This window comes from Salvelinus namaycush, chromosome 10, assembly GCF_016432855.1.
Source record: "Salvelinus namaycush isolate Seneca chromosome 10, SaNama_1.0, whole genome shotgun sequence".
In the NCBI taxonomy this organism is placed as follows: Eukaryota; Metazoa; Chordata; class Actinopteri; order Salmoniformes; family Salmonidae; genus Salvelinus; species Salvelinus namaycush.
In genome coordinates, this window is record NC_052316.1 from 8,083,514 (window position 1) to 8,102,591 (window position 19,078).

At 44.6% G+C, this 19,078-nt stretch overlaps 1 protein-coding gene across 1 annotated transcript in view; it reads left to right on the forward strand.

The window, feature by feature from the left end:
* The window catches only part of obscna (obscurin, cytoskeletal calmodulin and titin-interacting RhoGEF a), a 109,693-nt gene that overhangs the window by 63,621 nt on the left and 26,994 nt on the right, over positions 1-19,078 (forward strand). Inside the window, exons 44-48 of the mRNA XM_039003063.1 lie at positions 1,324-1,590; positions 1,759-2,022; positions 2,177-3,273; positions 4,951-5,659; positions 6,767-6,842. Of these exons, the coding sequence (XP_038858991.1) occupies positions 1,324-1,590; positions 1,759-2,022; positions 2,177-3,273; positions 4,951-5,659; positions 6,767-6,842 (2,413 nt within the window). The remainder of the gene's footprint in view (positions 1-1,323; positions 1,591-1,758; positions 2,023-2,176; positions 3,274-4,950; positions 5,660-6,766; positions 6,843-19,078) is intronic.

A 19,078-nucleotide genomic window follows, 5' to 3' on the forward strand; every position in this document is an offset into this window, starting at 1 on the left:
TGTTAAATACGTAAACAAAAGACTAAAACCTTTACCATTACAAATGTAGACAGAGGACAGGGAAAAGCCGACCCCCGATATAATTTGCGATTCCTTTTAAGGCGTAGATTAGGACAGGGTTTCCCAAACTTGGTCCTGGTGCCCCTCCTGGGTGCATGTTTAGTTTTTTTGCCCTAGCACTATTCAAATAACCAACTCATCATCAAGCTTAGATTATTTTAATCAGCTGTGTTTTGAATGACCTTTTCTATTAAAAACTTTGAAAGCTTTCAGCATTCCAGCTGAAATAATACATTTTATGAAAATATTGTATAAATGTTCAAAAGTAAGGGGCACAAGACAGGGATGTTCCATCTCCCCCTTCCTGTTTGTACTGGCAATTGAACCGCTTGCAGAAATAATTAGACAGGACCCAAATGTAACATTGGTAAACATTAATATAAACTAAACTTATTTGCAGATGATCTCCTGATATACCTGACCAATATTGAAAACTTAATGGCCCCTTTGCCAAAATTATTTTCAGAATACTTCAAATTCTAAGGATATAAAACTAACGTGGAAGAAATGAAATAATGGTGATAAGAAAAAGAATAACTCACAATCTACAGCAATCCTTTAGGTGGACCACAAAAAAATATTAAATACTTAGGATGCTTAATAAGTCACAACAAACAACAAATATATAAAGATAATTTTATTCCATTACTCAATAATATGAAAGTAGATCTAATTAAATGGAATAATCTTCCCATAAATCTTACAGGTAGAATAACCCTCTTTAGAATGGCATTGCTTCCAAAGTTTTTGTATCTATTTTCAGTAATACCAATTACCCCACAGAAGACATTCATAGAATAAAAAGGAACGTTTTACATCTACTGTACATAAGTATGAGGGTGGTTTTAACCTTTCAGACTTGGAATTGTATCAACTCGCTACCCAATACTTTTACTTGCTACATATAGTTAAATCCACTAAAGAGGAAGAATGGGTACATATTGAAGATGCGTATGCTTATCCCCAGAATCGTTTTAAGTGTCTAATTTCAAAGGTTAGCGAAGAACATTAAACAACGTAATTGTTAAGAATACTATAATAGGGAATAAAATGAAAGGTATTCTACAAGAACCAATACCACTCCCTAAAAACACAACATTATGGAACCATCCTTGAAAAGATTTTCAGAATTCACTGACAAATTTATCCACATAATTACAACATTACAATAAAATATTCTGAATTGTATTACTGTCTTTCTATTACTCACCCTAACATTGGTCAAATGGAACATAGATTTGGAATTCCGTATTATCTCTCCAGAGCTGCCTCCATACTTTGAGGAGGAGCTGCATGCTGTGGAGGCTGAGGAAGGGGAAACGGCCTTCCTGTCCTGTGAGCTGTCTAAGCCTGGAGTCCCAGTCCAGTGGAGGAAGGGCCGGCTGCCTCTCAGGCCCAACAGGAAGTATCAGATGAAGCAGGACGGCTGTGTGTTTCAGCTACACATCCTGGAGCTGAAGCCCGATGACAGTGGCAGCTACTCGTGCCAGGCAGATGGCATGGAGACCACTGCCTCTGTGTCTGTGAAAGGTATGTGTGTGATTGGTTGTGTAATAGCACACGCCTGCTGCATGTAGAGGAATCACACCTCATCACAGTCATGTTCAGTGCATCAAAACTCCAAGAAGTATAAAGTATAAACACTAATATATATGTGTACTGTACACATTTTGAGAGTTGACTTTCCTCTGTGTCCAGTTAAAGTACTCATTGAGGAGAAGCCCCGGGACACCGTCATCATGGAAGGGGAGACGGCGACCTTATCCTGTACGACCTCTGACCTCACTACCCCTGTCACATGGAGACGCAACAACATGCCCCTACTGAACGGAGACAAGTATGAGAACCGTAAGGAGGGCAAGCTCAACCTGCTTCTCATCCACAATGTGGACCCAGATGACTCTGGGATATACTCCTGTGATACTGGAGACATGCAGAGCAGCGTCAATCTGACTGTCACAGGTAAGAATTTCCTACAGAGAAGTAACATAACCAGGAACTCAGGATTATCCCAGGGGGTCACAATATTCTGTGTTCTCTCTTTGCATTACTCACCCTAATATTGGTCACATGTAACATAGATTTTCAATTCCCTAATTGTCTTCCGTCTCTCCAGAGCTGCTTCCATACTTTGAAGAAGAGCTGCAGGCTGTGGAGGCTGAGGAAGGGGGCACAGCCTGCCTGTCCTGTGAACTGTCTAAGCCTGGAGTCCCAGTCCAGTGGAGGAAGGGCCGGCTGCCTCTTAGGCCCAACAGAAAGTACCACATTAAGCAGGACAACTGTGTGTTTCAGCTACACATCCTGGAGCTGAAGCCTGAGGACAGTGGCAGCTACACGTGCCAGGCAGGTGGTGTGGAGACCACAGCCTCTGTGGCAGTAAAGCCTCCCCCAGCCAAGACAGAACCTCCCAAGACAATGCCTCCCACGAAGGCTGCCTCTCCCACACCTCCACCAGGGCCAAAGAAACAGGGCATGATCTGGGCATCCATTGTGGGGTCAGAGAAAGACCTGGAGTCTGAAGCAGAGACGGTGGTAGACCTACGTAATAAACAGTTATTAAGGTCTATGGGTAAGGAGATTAAGGTAGACCAGCAGGAGAAACAGCAAGTGAAACAGCCAGTAAGAGCTATGGTGAGGGACACAGAGGAAAAAAAGTCTATGGTGAAGGAGATTGAAGTAGACCACATGGTGAAACAGCCAGTGCCCCCAGCGAGACGAGCGTCTATAGTGTCGGATGATGGGGTAGACGAGGTGAGGAAACAGCCAGTTCCACCAGTGAGACAAGCATCTTTAATGTCAGATGCTGAGGTAGACGAGGTGAGGAAGCAGCCAGTTCCACCAGTGAGACAAGCATCTTTAATGTCAGATGCTGATGTAGACGAGGTGAGGAAGCAGCCAGTTCCACCAGTGAGACAAGCATCTTTAATGTCAGTTGCTGATGTAGACGAGGTGAGGAAGCAGCCAGTTCCACCAGTGAGACAAGCATCTTTAATGTCAGATGCTGATGTAGACGAGGTGAGGAAGCAGCCAGTTCCACCAGTGAGACAAGCATCTTTAATGTCAGATGCTGATGTAGACGAGGTGAGGAAGCAGCCAGTTCCACCAGTGAGACGAGCATCTGTAGTGTTGGATGCTGGGATAGAGCAAGTCCTGAAACAGTCAGTGCCACCAGCGAGGCGAGCATCTGTCGTGTCGGATTCTGGGGTAGATGAGGTGAGGAAACAGCCAGTTCCACCAGTGAGACGAGCATCTGTCGTGTCAGATGCTGGGATAGATCAAGGGATGAAAAAGCCAGTTCCACCAGCGAGGCGAGCATCTGTAGTTTCGGATGCTGGGGTAGACGAGGTGAGGAAACAGTCAGTTCCACTAGCGAGACAAGCATCTATAATGTCAGATGCTGGGATAGAGCAAGTGGTGAGACAGCCAGTACCACCAGCGAGACGAGCATCTGTAGTGTCGGATGCTGGGATAGAGCAAGTGGTGAAACAGCCAGTACCACCAGCGAGACGAGCATCTGTAGTGTCAGATGCTGGGGTAGATGAGGTGAGGAAACAGCCAGTACCACCAGTGAGACGAGCATCTGTAGTTTCGGATGCTGGGGTAGACGGGGAGAGGAAACAGTCAGTTCCACTAGCGAGACAAGCATCTATAATGTCAGATGCTGGGATAGAGCAAGTGGTGAGACAGTCAGTACCACCAGCGAGACGAGCATCTGTAGTGTCGGATGCTGGGATAGAGCAAGTGGTGAAACAGCCAGTACCACCAGCGAGACGAGCATCTGTAGTGTCAGATGCTGGGGTAGATGAGGTGAGGAAACAGCCAGTACCACCAGTGAGACGAGCATCTGTAGTGTTGGATGCTGGGATAGAGCAAGTGGTGAAAAAGTCAGTTCCACCAGTGAGACGAGCATCTGTAGTGTCGGATGCTGGTGGAGATGAGGTGAGGAAACAGTCAGTTCCACCAGTGAGACGAGCATCTGTAGTATCGGATGCTGGGGTAGACGAGGTGAGGAAACAGTCAGTTCCACTAGCGAGACAAGCATCTATAATGTCAGATGCTGGTGTAGATGAGGTGAGGAAACAGCCAGTTCCACCAGCGAGACGAGCATCTGTAGTGTCGGATGCTGGGGTAGATCAGGTGAGGAAACAGTCAGTTCCACCAGTGAGACGAGCATCTGTAGTATCGGATGCTGGGATAGATGAGGTGAGGAAACGGACAGTTCCAGCAGGGAGGCGAGCATCTGTAGTTTCAGATTCGGATGCTGGGGTAGAAGAGTTGAGGAAACACTCAGTTCCACTAGCGAGACAAGCATCTATAATGTCAGATGCTGAGGTAGACGAGGTGAGGAAACGGCCAGTGCCACCAGTGAGGCAAGCATCTGTAGTGTCGGATGCTGGGATAGAGGAAGTCGTGAAACAGCCAGTTCAACCATTGAGACGAGCATCTGTAGTGTCGGATGTTGGTGTAGATGAGGTGAGGAAACGGACAGTTCCAGCAGTGAGGCGAGCATCTATGATGTCAGATGCTGGGATAGACGAGGTGAGGAAACAGCCAGTTCCCCAAGCGAGAAGAGCGTCTGTAGTGTTGGATGCTGGTATAGACCAAGTGGTGAAACAGCCAGTGCCACCAGTGAGACGATCATCTATAGTGTCCGATGATGGGGTAGAACAGATGGTTAGATCTGTTAGATCTAAAATGAAGATAGATATAGAAATAGGCCATCAAGAGAAACATCCAGTGAAGTCTATGGTGAAGGAGACAGAGATAGAACAGAGGGATAAACAGCCAGCAAGGTCTACAGTGCAGGAGACTGAAAAACCCAAGATGGTTGAGGATGATAACCAACTCCATATCTCAGAGGATGAGTCCTTTACTGAGGCCCCCACCCAGGTAACAGTCAACCAGAAGACCAGCAAGCCTGTAGTCGCTGTTGCTGGAGTTCCCAAGGGGCTACAGATGACTCAGCAAGTTGACGAAATTGCACTTGACAGTGTCGAGGACGAACATGAGATGTTGGAAGCTGCCATCAAGATCCAGGCAGCTTTCAAGGGATACAAGACCCGCAAAGACATGCGGCCCGTCTTCAAGCAGGTGTTTAAGAACCAGAATGCTGAGACCAATGGTACCATCCAGCTGGAGTGTAAGGTGGAAGGGAAGCTCAACGCAGTACGCTGGCTGAAGAACAGCCAGGAGGTCATAGGAGACCAACGCCACCGTATGAACACCTCAGAGGATGGCGTCTGCACACTGGTGATCATCAACATGTCAGCCATAGACACTGGGGTCTATACCTGTGAGGTGGCCAACACGTTTGGTGTGTCCTCATATAATGGTAACATTACAGTGGGTGAACCTCAAAAGCCACCATCTACCCAGAGGCCCGCAGCCCCAGCCCAGCCCTCCACCCCTTCTGTGCACCCAGTCCTGGCCTCCATTGGCCCTCTCCAGCCAGCCCAGACCTCCACCCCTGGGAAGGAGACTGTGGAGTCTGTGGAGTGTGAGGGGATCTCCCTGTGGCAGGCCTACAATCTGACCGAGGAGGATCCCCGCATGACCTTGCAGGAGAGGAGGAGGGCCTCCCTTATCGCCGCCAGCTCTAGTAAGTCAAGTTAGAAACATTATAGATGTCCTTAGTACGTGACCTGGGTCCTGTGCAGTAATTGTGTCTGCATTTGCTAGGAGTGAGTTGTAGCTGTTTGCCGATAGACTGAAATTCATCTTTGCCTTATTAAAGGGGCCATTTGTACATCTCTTTTTGGACAAAATTAATTATATTTTCCCATTGATTCTTGAGAATGTTATGTGTAAATGCCTCATGAGCTTCATTCAACTGTCGTAGCCCATCAGATCCCAAAATATAAGCTTGTTTCACTCCGTTTTGTAAACAATGCAATTGTAAAGAAGACACTGTATACAGGGGCATCATGCACCCCAAAAGTCTGAGAGGGCACAAAGTACGTGAGGATGACTGGGGGGTGGTCCGTAGAGAGGCTTTGTCTCCGGTCCATAAGTTGGAGAATTTAGAAACAGCTTTTTCCTGCAGTCTAGAGCCAAAATCATTCTGCTTAATTCTATGTAAAAAATATTGTTGTTTTTCTGCATATCTAATGAACTGTCTGTCCTCCTGACTGGTGTTTCTTTTTTTAAAGAAACTAAATATGCTTTTCTGTATCTCTGCTAAAATCTGGGTAAAATATTGAAAGAAATGTGGGTGTAATTCAGTACATTTACTTTATTGCTTGCTTTTCTAAAGTCTACCAATCTTGCCAGCAGGCATGCCAGCTAAGATGGTTAGACAAGCTACTTATGTGGTTGGGAGGTTGGGAACCTATCTGGGCTAGCTAAAACCAACTTCATACAATTGACAAGTGGCTAGTGGTATTACAGAGAAAAAACAAACAACAAAATATTATTATTTTATATTTAAAAAAAATACAGAACAAATCTGAGGGGGCATGTGCACCTGTGCCATCTATGGGCATGACACCTCTGCTGCATACCCTGAAAACATGGTTCAAACTATCATTTTGAACTCATGGATGGTCATTCCTTGCATCCATAGCTCTGTCAATGAATTTGATTGTACTTACATTTCTCCAGTCCCATCCCTCCGATGTTCACCAAAACAGTAGCGGGGTGACCACTTTGTGAATTGCAGATTGCCCCTTTAACTGACAATGATAATTTATTTTCTCTGTTTCCCCAGTGTCTAGTCCCTCTGACTACGACACAGCTCCAGATTTCATAGAGCCTGCTGACATAATCCCCAGAGATCACCCCAGGTAAGACATTCAAAATCATAATTTAACATTTAACTATATCCTCCCGTTCTATGGCGTTGTCGTTTGTTAATAAGAAAATATATTCCCACAGCGAAAAAGAAGCCATTAAGTCAGAGGACCAGTTATCCAATAAGGAGGATAAAGAACAGAAAAAATCGCCTCAACCACCGAGGCATTTGAAGGTCAAAGGTCAGCCATATTCTGTTATGTTGTTAGATCTAAATATTGAGTTGTTACCTTTTGTGGTGATGGTATTTCACATGTTGTACTGAATCCATTCACTGTAACACTAATGGCTGTAATGTAATACCATGCACATATAATGGGTTGCACTCTGCATTGTGTTGAGTAGAGACGGAGTTATATAAATAGAAAATAACAGGCATTAGTTCAATGCCTATTAACTGCATCTGCACCTTCTCCAATAGGAGAAGACACAGTGATGCTTAGATCTATATAAGTATTTGTGCACGTGCAAATGCAATGCATGTGGCACCAGAATTTGCATACCAGCGACGTGCAGTGAGGTCGGTGGCTGGATGAACACTGTCTTTTATCAAAGCCAGACCTACAGTACTCACAAATAAACATTGATGAAGCCCAAATGCACCATACAACAGATAGCTCCAATAACCATAGGCTATTAACCAAAATTGACAAACAATTTTCATAAAATGTAAATACCAATGTAGCCAAAAAACACAAGCAATAGCCTCTGATAGCGGCATATTTCATTGCTATCATTTGACAAAAACACACTGCTCAACTGAGTTTAGCCATTGACCGATGTAGCATCCACAGTTACAACTGATAGGTGGCACTAAAATACCAATATATGGACACATTTCATCCGAATAAATCGGCAGTCAAGCTCCAAAGCCTTTCACAATGGATTTACAATTCTTCCAATGAGCATGGCTATTCCGTGCCACTAGTGTGAAGTGAAGTAGCTGGCTAGCTAGCTGGCTAGCTAGCTAATCTTTCAGATAACAGACATCAGAAATATAACACAACGTCAAGGATACACAAAGTTATAGCTAGTTGCAACTGAATAGCGAAGCAACATTTTATATTAAAATAAAACAAACCAATGCATGACGCAGTCAGCTAGCTAACAAGCCTGCTACACTAACTAGCTAGCTGCTTGAAAACAACAATCAAAACAAGTAATCCATAGTAGTTTTAACAGTCGCATACATATTTACAACTAAATAGCAAATGCGACATACAGTGCATTCACAATGTATTCAGACCCATTCACTTTTTCTACATTTTGTTACATTACATCCTTATTCTAAAATGGATTAAAAATAGTTTTTTCCTTATCAATCTACACACAATACCCCATAATGAAAAAATACAGGTTTTGAGACATTTTTGCTAAAAAAACAACAACAACTGAAATATTACATTTACATAAATATTCAGACCCTTTACTCAGTACCTTGTTGAAGCACCTGTGGCAGCAAATACAGCCTCGCGTCTTCTTGGGTATGAGGCTACAAGCTTGGCACACCTGTATTTGGGGAGTTTCTCCTATTCTTCTCTGCAGATCCTCTCAAGCTCTGTCAGGTTTGATAGGGAACATCACTACACAGCTATTTTCAGGTATCTCCAAAGATGTTTGATCGGCTTCAAGTCCGGGTTCTGGTTGGCCTATGTAAGGACATTCAGAGACTGTTGTCTTGGCTGTGTGCTTAGGGTCGTTGTCCTGTTGGAAGTTGAACCTTCGCCCCAGTCTGAGGTCTGGAGCAGGTTTTCATCATGGATCTCTCTGCACTTTATCTTTCCCTCAATCCTGACTAGTCTCCTAGTCCCTGCTGCTGAAAAACATCTCCACAGCATGATGCTGCCACCACCATGCTTCACCGTAGGGTGGTCTCAGGTTTCCTCCAGACGTGGCGCTTGGCATTCAGGCCAAAGAGTTCAATCTTGGTTTCATCAAACCAGACAATCTTGTTTCTCATGGTCTGAGAGTCCTTTAGGTGCCCTTTGGCAAACTCCAAGCGGGCTGTCATGTGCCTTTTACTGAGGAGGGGATTCCATCTGGCCACTCTACCATAAATGCCTGATTGATGGAGTGCTGCAGAGATGGTTGTCCTTCTGGAAGGTTCTCCCATCTCCACAGAGGAACTGGAGCTCTGTCAGAGTGACCATCAGGTTCTTGGTCACCTCTCTGACCAAGGCCCTTCTCCCCCAATTGCTCAGTTTGGCTGGGCGGCCAGCTCTAGGAAGAGTCTTGGTGGTTCCAAACTTCTTCCCTTTAAGAATGACGGAGACCACTGTGTTCTTGGGGACATTTAATGCTGCAGAAATGTTTTGGTACCCTTCCCCAGATCTGTGCCTCGATAAGATCCTGTCTCGGAGCTCTATCTCCTTTGACCTCATGGCTTGGTTTTTGCTCTGACATGCACTGTCAAAAGTCGGAAGTTTACATACACCTCAGCCAAATACATTTAAACTCAGTTTTTCACCATTCCTGACATTTAATCCAAGTAAAAATTCCCTGTTTTAGGTCAGTTAGGATCACCACTTTATTTTAAGAATGTGAAATGTCAGAATAATACTAGAGAGAATGATTTATTTCAGCTTTTATTTCTTTCATCACATTCCCAGTGGGTCAGAAGTGTACATACACTCAATTATTATTTGGTAGCATTGCCTTTAAATTGTTTAACTTGCGTCAAACGTTTCGGGTAGCCTTCCACAAGCTTCCCACAATAAGTTGTGTGAATTTTGGCCCATTCCTCCTGACAGAGCTGGAGTAACTGAGTCAGGTTTGTAGGCCTCCCAGCTCACACACACTTTTTCAGTTCTTCCCACAAATTTTCTATAGGATTGAGGTCAGGGCTTTGTGTTGTCCACTCCAATACCATGACTTTGTTGTCCTTAAGCCATTTTGCCACAACTTTGGAAGTATGCTTGGGGTCATTGTCCATTTGGAAGACTCATTTGCGACCAAGCTTTAACTTCCTGACTGATGTCTTGAGATGTTGCTTCAATATATCGACATAATTTTCCTCCCCCATGGTGCCATCTATTTTGTGAAGTGCACCAGTCCCTCCTGCAGCAAAACACCCCCACAACATGATACTACCACCCCCGTGCTTCACGGTTGGGATGGTGTTCTTCAGCTTGCAAGCATGCACCTTTTTACTCCAAACATAACAATGGTCATTATGGCCAAACAGTTCTATTTTTGTTTCAAGAGACCAGAGGACATTTCTCCAAAATGTACGATCTTTGTCACCATGTGCAGTTGCAACTGAAGTCTGGCTTTTTTATGGCGGTTTTGGAGCAGTGGCTTCTTCTTTGCTGAGCAGCCTTTCAGGTTATGTTGATATAGGACTCGTTTTACTGTGGATATAGATACTTTTGTTCCTGTTTCCTCCAGCATCTTCACAAGGTCCTTTGCTGTTTTTCTGGGATTGATTTGCACTTTTCGCACCAAAGTACGTTCATCTGTAGGAGACAGAACGCGTCTCCTTCCTGAGCGGTATGACGGCTGCGTGGTCCCATGGTGTTTATACTTGCGTACTATTGTTTGTACAGATGAATGTGGTACCTTCAGGTCTTTGGAAATTGCTCCCAAGGATGAACCAGACTTGTGGAGGTCTACAATTTATTTTCTGAGGTCTTGGCTGATTTCTTTTGATTTTCCCATGATGTCAAGCAAATAGGCATTGAGTTTGAAGGTAGGCCTTGAAATACATCCACAAGTACAACCCCAATTGACTCAAATTATGTCTATTATTCTATCAGAAGCTTCTAAAGCCATGACATCATTTTCTGGAATTTTCCAAGCTGTTTAAAGGCACAGTCAACTTAGTGTATGTAAACTTCTGACCCACTGGAATTGTGATACAGTGAATTATAAGTGAAATAATCTGTCTGTAAACAATTCTTGGAAAAATTACTTGTGTCATGCACAAAGTAGATGTCCTAACCGACTTGCCAAAACAATAGTTTGTTAACAAGAATTTTGTGGAGTGGTTGAAAAACGAGTTTTAATGACTCCAACCCAGGTGTATGTAAACTTCCGACTTCAACTGTAGATAGGTGTGTGCCTTTCCAAATCATGTCCAATCAATTTTATTTACCACAGCTGGACCAATCCAGTTGTAGAAACATCTCAAGGATGATCAATGGAAACTCGATGCACCTGCGCTCAATTTCGAGTCTCATAGCAAAGGGTCTGAATGCGTGCGTAAATAAGGTATTTCAGTTTTTTATTTGAAATAAATTAGCAACATTTTCTAAAAACCTGTTTTTACTTTGTCCTTATGGGGTATTGTGTGTAGATTGATGAGGGAAAACAATATTTAGAATAAGGCTGTTATGTAACAAAATGTGGAAAAAGTGAAGGGGTCTGAATACTTTCCGAATGCACTGTATCACTTTATATCTAGCACGATATTAGCTATGTCTTACATTTTCAGGTAAGACAAAGTCATTCCCATTCCTTTCATCTACAAAGCAAAAGTAAATGTCCAAGATATGTCCAAATCTGAGTAAAAATGTTAGACAAGTGAACCATCCAGTACTCACTCTGTTCACGTGCCCGGCTTCTAGCAGTGAGGTAGAGGATGTCATGGTGTTTGCCTGTTTTTTTTATTTATTTTTATTTCACCTTTATTTAACCAGGTAGGCTAGTTGAGAACAAGTTCTCATTTGCAACTGCGACCTGGCCAAGATAAAGCATAGCAGTGTGAACAGACAACAACACAGAGTTACACATGGAGTAAACAATAAACAAGTCAATAACATAGTAGGGGGAAAAAAGAAAAAAAAAGAGAATCTATATACAATGTGTGCAAAAGGCATGAGGAGGTAGGCAATAAATAAGCCATAGGAGCGAATAATTACAATTTAGCAGATTAACACTGGGGTGATAAATCATCAGATGATCATGTGCAATTAGAGATACTGGTGTGCAAAAGAGCAGAAAAGTAAATAAATAAAAACAGTATGGGGATGAGGTAGGTAAATTGGGTGGGCTATATACCGATGGACTATGTACAGCTGCAGCGATCGGTTAGCTGCTCAGATAGCAGATGTTCAAAGTTGTTGAGGGAGATAAAAGTCTCCAACTTCAGAGATTTTTTGCAATTCGTTCCAGTCGCAGGCAGCAGAGAACTGGAAGGAAAGGCGGCCAAATGAGGTTTTGGCTTTAGGGATGATCAGTGAGATACACCTGCTGGAGCGCGTGCTACGGGTGGGTGTTGCCATCGTGACCAGTGAACTGAGATAAGGCGGCGCTTTACCTAGCATAGCCTTGTAGATGACCTGGAGCCAGTGGGTCTGACGACGAACATGCAGCGAGGCCCAGCCGACTAGAGCATACAGGTCGCAGTGGTGGGTGGTATAAGGTGCTTTAGTAACAAAACGGATGGCACTGTGATAAACTGCATCCAGTTTGCTGAGTAGAGTATTGGAAGCTATTTTGTAGATGACATCGCCGAAGTCGAGGATCGGTAGGATAGTCAGTTTTACTAGGGTAAGTTTGGCGGCGTGAGTGAAGGAGGCTTTGTTGCGAAATAGAACTCTCGATTTGATTTTGGATTGGAGATGTTTGATATGAGTCTGGAAGGAGAGTTTGCAGTCTAGCCAGACACCTAGGTACTTATAGATGTCCACATATTCTAGGTCGGAACCATCCAGGGTGGTGATCAATCAATCAATCAAGTTTATTTTATATAGCCCTTCGTACATCAGCTAATATCTCGAAGTGCTGTACAGAAACCCAGCCTAAAACCCCAAACAGCAAGCAATGCAGGTGTAGAAGCACGGTGGCTAGGAAAAACTCCCTAGAAAGGCCAAAACCTAGGAAGAAACCTAGAGAGGAACCAGGCTATGAGGGGTGGCCAGTCCTCTTCTGGCTGTGCCGGGTGGAGATTATAACAGAACTATGCCAAGATGTTCAAAATGTTCATAAGTGACAAGCATGGTCAAATAATAATCATGAATAATTTTCAGTTGGCTTTTCATAGCCGATCATTAAGAGTTGAAAACAGCAGGTCTGGGACAGGTGGCGGTTCTATAACCGCGGGCAGAACAGTTGAAACTGGAATAGCAGCAAGGCCAGGTGGACTGGGGACAGCAAGGAGTCATCATGCCCGGTAGTCCTGACGTATGGTCCTAGGGCTCAGGTCCTCCGAGAGAGAGAAAGAAAGAGAGAAGGAGAGAATTAGAGAGAGCCAAGATTTTCAAAATGTTCATAAATGACAAGCATGGTCAAATAATAATCAGGAATAAAAGTCAGTTGGCTTTTCATAGCCGATCATTAAGAGTTGAAAGCAGCAGGTCTGGGACAGGTAGGGGTTCCATAACCGCAGGCAGAGCAGTTGAAACTGGAACAGCAGCAAGGCCAGGTGGACTGGGGACAGCAAGGAGTCATCATGCCCGGTTTGCCGTGACGTATGGTCCTAGGGCTCAGGTTCTCAGAGAGAGAGAAAGAAAGAGAGAACGAGAGAATTAGAGAGAGCATACTTAAATTCACACAGGACACTGGATAAGACAGGAGAAGTACTCCAGGTATAACCAACTGACCCTAGCCCCCCGACACATAAACTACTGCAGCATAAATACTGGAGGCTGAGACAGGAGGGGTCAGGAGACACTGTGACCCATCCGAAGATACCCCCGGACAGGGCCAAACAGGAAGGATATAACCCCACCCACTTTGCCAAAGCACAGAGGGATATCTTCAACCACCAACTTACAATCCTGAGACAAGGCCGAGTATAGCCCACAAAGATCTCCACCACAGCACAAACCAAGGGGGGGCGCCAACCCAGACAGGAAGATCACGTCAGTAACTCAACCCACTCAAGTGACGCACCCCTCCTAGGGACGGCATGAAAGAGCACCAGTAAGCCAGTGACTCAGCCCCTGTAATAGGGTTAGAGGCAGAGAATCCCAGTGGAGAGAGGGGAACCGGCCAGGCAGAGACAGCAAGGGCGGTTCGTTGCTCCAGAGCCTTTCCGTTCACCTTCACACTCCTGGGCCAGACTACACTCAATTATATGACCTACTGAAGAGATAAGTCTTCAGTAAAGACTTAAAGGTTGAGACCGAGTCTGCGTCTCTCACATGGGTAGGCAGACCGTTCCATAAAAATGGAGATCTATAGGAGAAAGCCCTGCCTCCCGCTGTTTGCTTAGAAATTCTAGGGACAATTAGGAGGCCTGCGTCTTGTGACCGTAGCGTACGTATAGGTATTTACGGCAGGACCAACTCGGAAAGATAGGTAGGAGCAAGCCCATGTAACGCTTTATAGGTTAACAGTAAAACCTTGAAATCAGCCCTTGCCTTAACAGGAAGCCAGTGTAGGGAAGCTAGCACTGGAGTAATATGATCAAATTTCTTGGTTCTAGTCAGGATTCTAGCAGCCGTATTTAGCACTAACTGAAGTTTATTTAGTGCTTTATCCGGGTAGCCGGAAAGTAGAGCATTGCAGTAGTCTAACCTAGAAGTAACAAATGCATGGATAAATTTTTCTGCATCATTTTTGGACAGAACATTTCTGATTTTTGCAATGTTACGTAGATGGAAAAAAGCTGTCCTTGAAACAGTCTTGATATGTTCGTCAAAAGAGAGATCAGGGTCAAGAGTAACGCCGAGGTCCTTCACAGTTTTATTTGAGACGACTTTACACCCATCAAGATTAATTGTCAGATTTAACAGAAGATCTCTTTGTTTCTTGGGACCTAGAACAAGCATCTCTGTTTTGTCCGAGTTTAAAAGTAGAAAGTTTTCAGCCATCCACTTCCTTATGTCTGAAACACAAGCTTCTAGCGAGGGCAATTTTGGGGCTTCACCATGTTTCATTGAAATGTACAGCTGTGTGTCATCCGCATAGCAGTGAAAGTTAACATTATGTTTTCGAATAACATCCCCAAGAGGTAAAATATATAGTGAAAACAATAGTAGTCCTAAAACGGAACCTTGAGGAACACCGAAATGTACAGTTGATTTGTCAGAGGACAAACCATTCACAGAGACAAACTGATATCTTTCCGACAGGTAAGATCTAAACCAGGCCAGAACTTGTCCGTGTAGACCAATTTGGGTTTCCAGTCTCTCCAAAAGAATGTGGTGATCGATGGTGTCAAAGGCAGCACTAAGGTCTAGTAGCACGAGGACAGATGCAGAGCCTCGGTCTGACGCCATTAAAAGGTCATTTACCACCAAGTGCAGTCTCAGTGCTATGATGGGGTCTAAAACCAGACTGAAGCATTTCGTATACATTGTTTGTCTTCAGGAAGGCAGTGAGTTGCTGCGCAACAGCTTTTTCAATTTTTTTTGAGAGGAATGGAAGATTCGATATAGGCCGATAGTTTTTTATATTTTCCGGGTCAAGGTTTGGCTTTTTCAAGAGAGGCTTTATTACTGCCACTTTTAGTGAGTTTGGTACACATCCGGTGGATAGAGAGCTGTTTATTATGTTCAACATAGGAGGGCCAAGCACAGGAAGCAGCTCTTTCAGTAGTTTAGTAGGAATAGGATCCAGTATGCAGCTTGAAGGTTTAGAGGCCATGATTATTTTCATTATTGTGTCAAGAGATATAGTACTAAAACACTTAAGTGTCTCTCCCGATCCCAGGCCCTGGCAGAGCTGTGCAGATCCAGGACAGCTAAGCCCTGGAGGAATACTCAGATTCAAAGAGGAGTCTGTAATTTGCTTTCTAATGGTCATGTTCTTTTCCTCAAAGAAGTTCATGAATTTATTACTGCTGAAGTGAAAGCCATCCTCTCTTGGGGAATGATGCTTTTTAGTTAGCTTTGCAACAGTATCAAAAATAAATTTTGGATTGTTCTTATTTTCCTCAATTAAGTTGGAAAAGTAGGATGATCGAGCAGCAGTGAGGGCTCTTCGGTACTGCACGGTACTGTCTTTCCAAGCTAGTCGGAAGACTTCCAGTTTTGTGTGGCGCCATTTCCGTTCCAATTTTCTGGAAGCTTGCTTCAAAGCTCGGGTATTTTCTATATACCAGGGAGCTAGTTTCTTATGACAAATGTTTTTCGTTTTTAGGGGTGCAACTGCATCTAGGGTATTGCGCAAGGTTAAATTGAGTTCCTCAGTTAGGTGGTTAACTGATTTTTGTCCTCTGACGTCCTTGGGTAGGCAGAAGGAGTCTGGAAGGGCATCAAGGAATTTTTGTGTTGTCTGAGAATTTATAGCACGACTTTTGATGCTCCTTGGTTGGGGTCTGAGCAGATTATTTGTTGCGATTGCAAACGTAATAAATGGTGGTCCGATAGTCCAGGATTATGTGGAAAAACATTAAGATCTACAACATTTATTCCATGGGACAAAACTAGGTCCAGAGTATGACTGTGGCAGTGAGTAGGTCCAGAGACATGTTGGACAAAACCCACTGAGTCGATGATGGCTCCGAAAGACTTTTGGAGTGGGTCTGTGGACTTCTCCATATGAATATTAAAATCACCAAAAATTAGAATATGATCTGCTATGACTACAAGGTCTGATAGGAATTCAGGGAACTCAGAGAGGAACGCTGTATATGGCCCAGGAGGCCTGTAAACAGTAGCTATAAAAAGTGATTGAGTAGGCTGCATAGATTTCATGACTAGAAGCTCAAAAGACGAAAACGTCATTTTTTTTTTTGTAAATTGAAATTTGCTATCGTAAATGTTAGCAACACCTCCGCCTTTGCGGGATGCACGGGGGATATGGTCACTAGTGTAACCAGGAGGTGAGGCCTCATTTAACACAGTAAATTCATCAGGCTTAAGCCATGTTTCAGTCAGGCCAATCACATCAAGATTATGATCAGTGATTAGTTAATTGACTATGACTGCCTTTGAAGTGAGGGATCTAACATTAAGTAACCCTATTTTGAGATGTGAGGTATCACGATCTCTTTCAATAATGGCAGGAATGGAGGAGGTCTTTATCCTAATGAGATTGCTAAGGCGAACACCGCCATGTTTAGTTTTGCCCAACCTAGGTCGAGGCACAGACACAGTCTCAATGGGGATGGCTGAGCTGACTACACTGACTGTGCTATTGGCAGACTCCACTAAGCTGGCAGGTTGGCTAACAGCCTGCTGCCTGGCCTGCACCCTATTTCATTGTGGAGCTAGAGGAGTTAGAGCCCTATCTATGTTAGTAGATAAGATGAGAGCACCCCTCCAGCTAGGATGGAGTCCGTCACTCCTCAGCAGGTCAGGCTTGGTCCTGTTTGTGGGTGAGTCCCAGAAAGAGGGCCAATTATCTACAAATTCTATCTTTTGGGAGGGGCAGAAAACAGTTTTCAACCAGCGATTGAGTTGTGAGACTCTGCTGTAGAGCTCATCACTCCCCCTAACTGGGAGGGGGCCAGAGACAATTACTCGATGCCGACACATCTTTCTAGCTAATTTACACGCTGAAGCTATGTTGCACTTGGTGACCTCTGACTGTTTCATCCTAACATCGTTGGTGCCGACGTGGATAACAATATCTCTATACTCTCTACACTCGCCAGATTTAGCTTTAGCCAGCACCATCTTCAGATTAGCCTTAACGTCGGTAGCCCTGCCCCCTGGTAAACAGTGTATGATCGCTGGGTGATTCGTTTGAAGTCTAATACTGCGGGTAATGGAGGTTACTACTTAGCTTCGGCTGTTGAAGGTGCTGACGAACCATGTCCAGATAAAGCGTCCGGAGTGAAAAAGTTGAATGAGGGAAAAAAGTTGCGATGGAAAAACTAAAAATATAAACGGTAATTAAAAAGAAAAAAAAAAAACGTAAAGTTGTCAGCTAGCAAAGTAAAGTTGGCAACAAAACGCACAGCAACAAAACACACAGCAACACGTCTGCAAATTCAAGAGGATGCTAGTCGGGCGTGCGGGTGCAGGCAGCGACCGGTTGAAAAGCATGCATTTGGTTTTACTAGCGTTTAAGAGCAGTTGGAGGCCACGGAAGGAGTGTTGTATGGCATTGAAGCTCGTTTGGAGGTTAGATAGCACAGTGTCCAAGGAAGGGCCAGAAGTATACAGAATGGTGTCGTCTGCGTAGAGGTGGATCAGGGAATCGCCCGCAGCAAGAGCAACATCATTGATATATACAGAGAAAAGAGTCGGCCCGAGAATTGAACCCTGTGGTACCCCCATAGAGACTGCCAGAGGACCGGACAACATGCCCTCCGATTTGACACACTGAACTCTGTCTGCAAAGTAGTTGGTGAACCAGGCAAGGCAGTCATTAGAAAAACCGAGGCTACTGAGTCTGCCGATAAGAATATGGTGATTGACAGAGTCGAAAGCCTTGGCCAGGTCGATGAAGACGGCTGCACAGTACTGTCTTTTATCGATGGCGGTTATGATATCGTTTAGTACCTTGAGCGTGGCTGAGGTGCACCCGTGACCGGCTCGGAAACCGGATTGCACAGCGGAGAAGGTACGGTGGGATTCGAGATGGTCAGTGATCTGTTTGTTGACTTGGCTTTCGAAGACCTTAGATAGGCAGGGCAGGATGGATATAGGTCTGTAACAGTTTGGGTCCAGGGTGTCTCCCCCTTTGAAGAGGGGGATGACCGCGGCAGCTTTCCAATCCTTGGGGATCTCAGATGATACGAAGGAGAGGTTGAACAGGCTGGTAATAGGGGGTGCGACAATGGCGGCGGACAGTTTCAGAAATAGAGGGTCCAGATTGTCAAGCCCAGCTGATTTGTATGGGTCCAGGTTTTGCAGCTCTTTCAGAACATCTGCTATATGGATTTGGGTAAAGGAGAAGCTGGGGAGGCTTGGGCGAGTAGCAGCGGGGGGGGGGGGGGGGGGGGGGGGGGCGGAGCTGTTGGCCAAGGTTGGAGTAGCCAGGAGGAAGGCATGGCCAGCCGTTGAGAAATGCTTGTTGAAGTCTTCGATTATCACGGATTTATCGGTGGTGACCGTGTTACCTAGCCTCAGTGCAGTGGGCAGCTGGGAGGAGGTGCTCTTGTTCTCCATGGACTTTACAGTGTCCCAGAACTTTTTGGAGTTAGAGCTACAGGATGCAAATTTCTGCTTGAAAAAGCTGGCCTTTGCTTTCCTGACTGACTGCGTGTATTGGTTCCTGACTTCCCTGAACAGTTGCATATCGCGGGGACTATTCGATGCTATTGCAGTTCGCCACAGGATGTTTTTGTGCTGGTCGAGGGCAGTCAGGTCTGGAGTGAACCAAGGGCTATATCTGTTCTTAGTTCTGCATTTTTTGAACGGAGCATGCTTGTCTAAGATGGTGAGGAAGT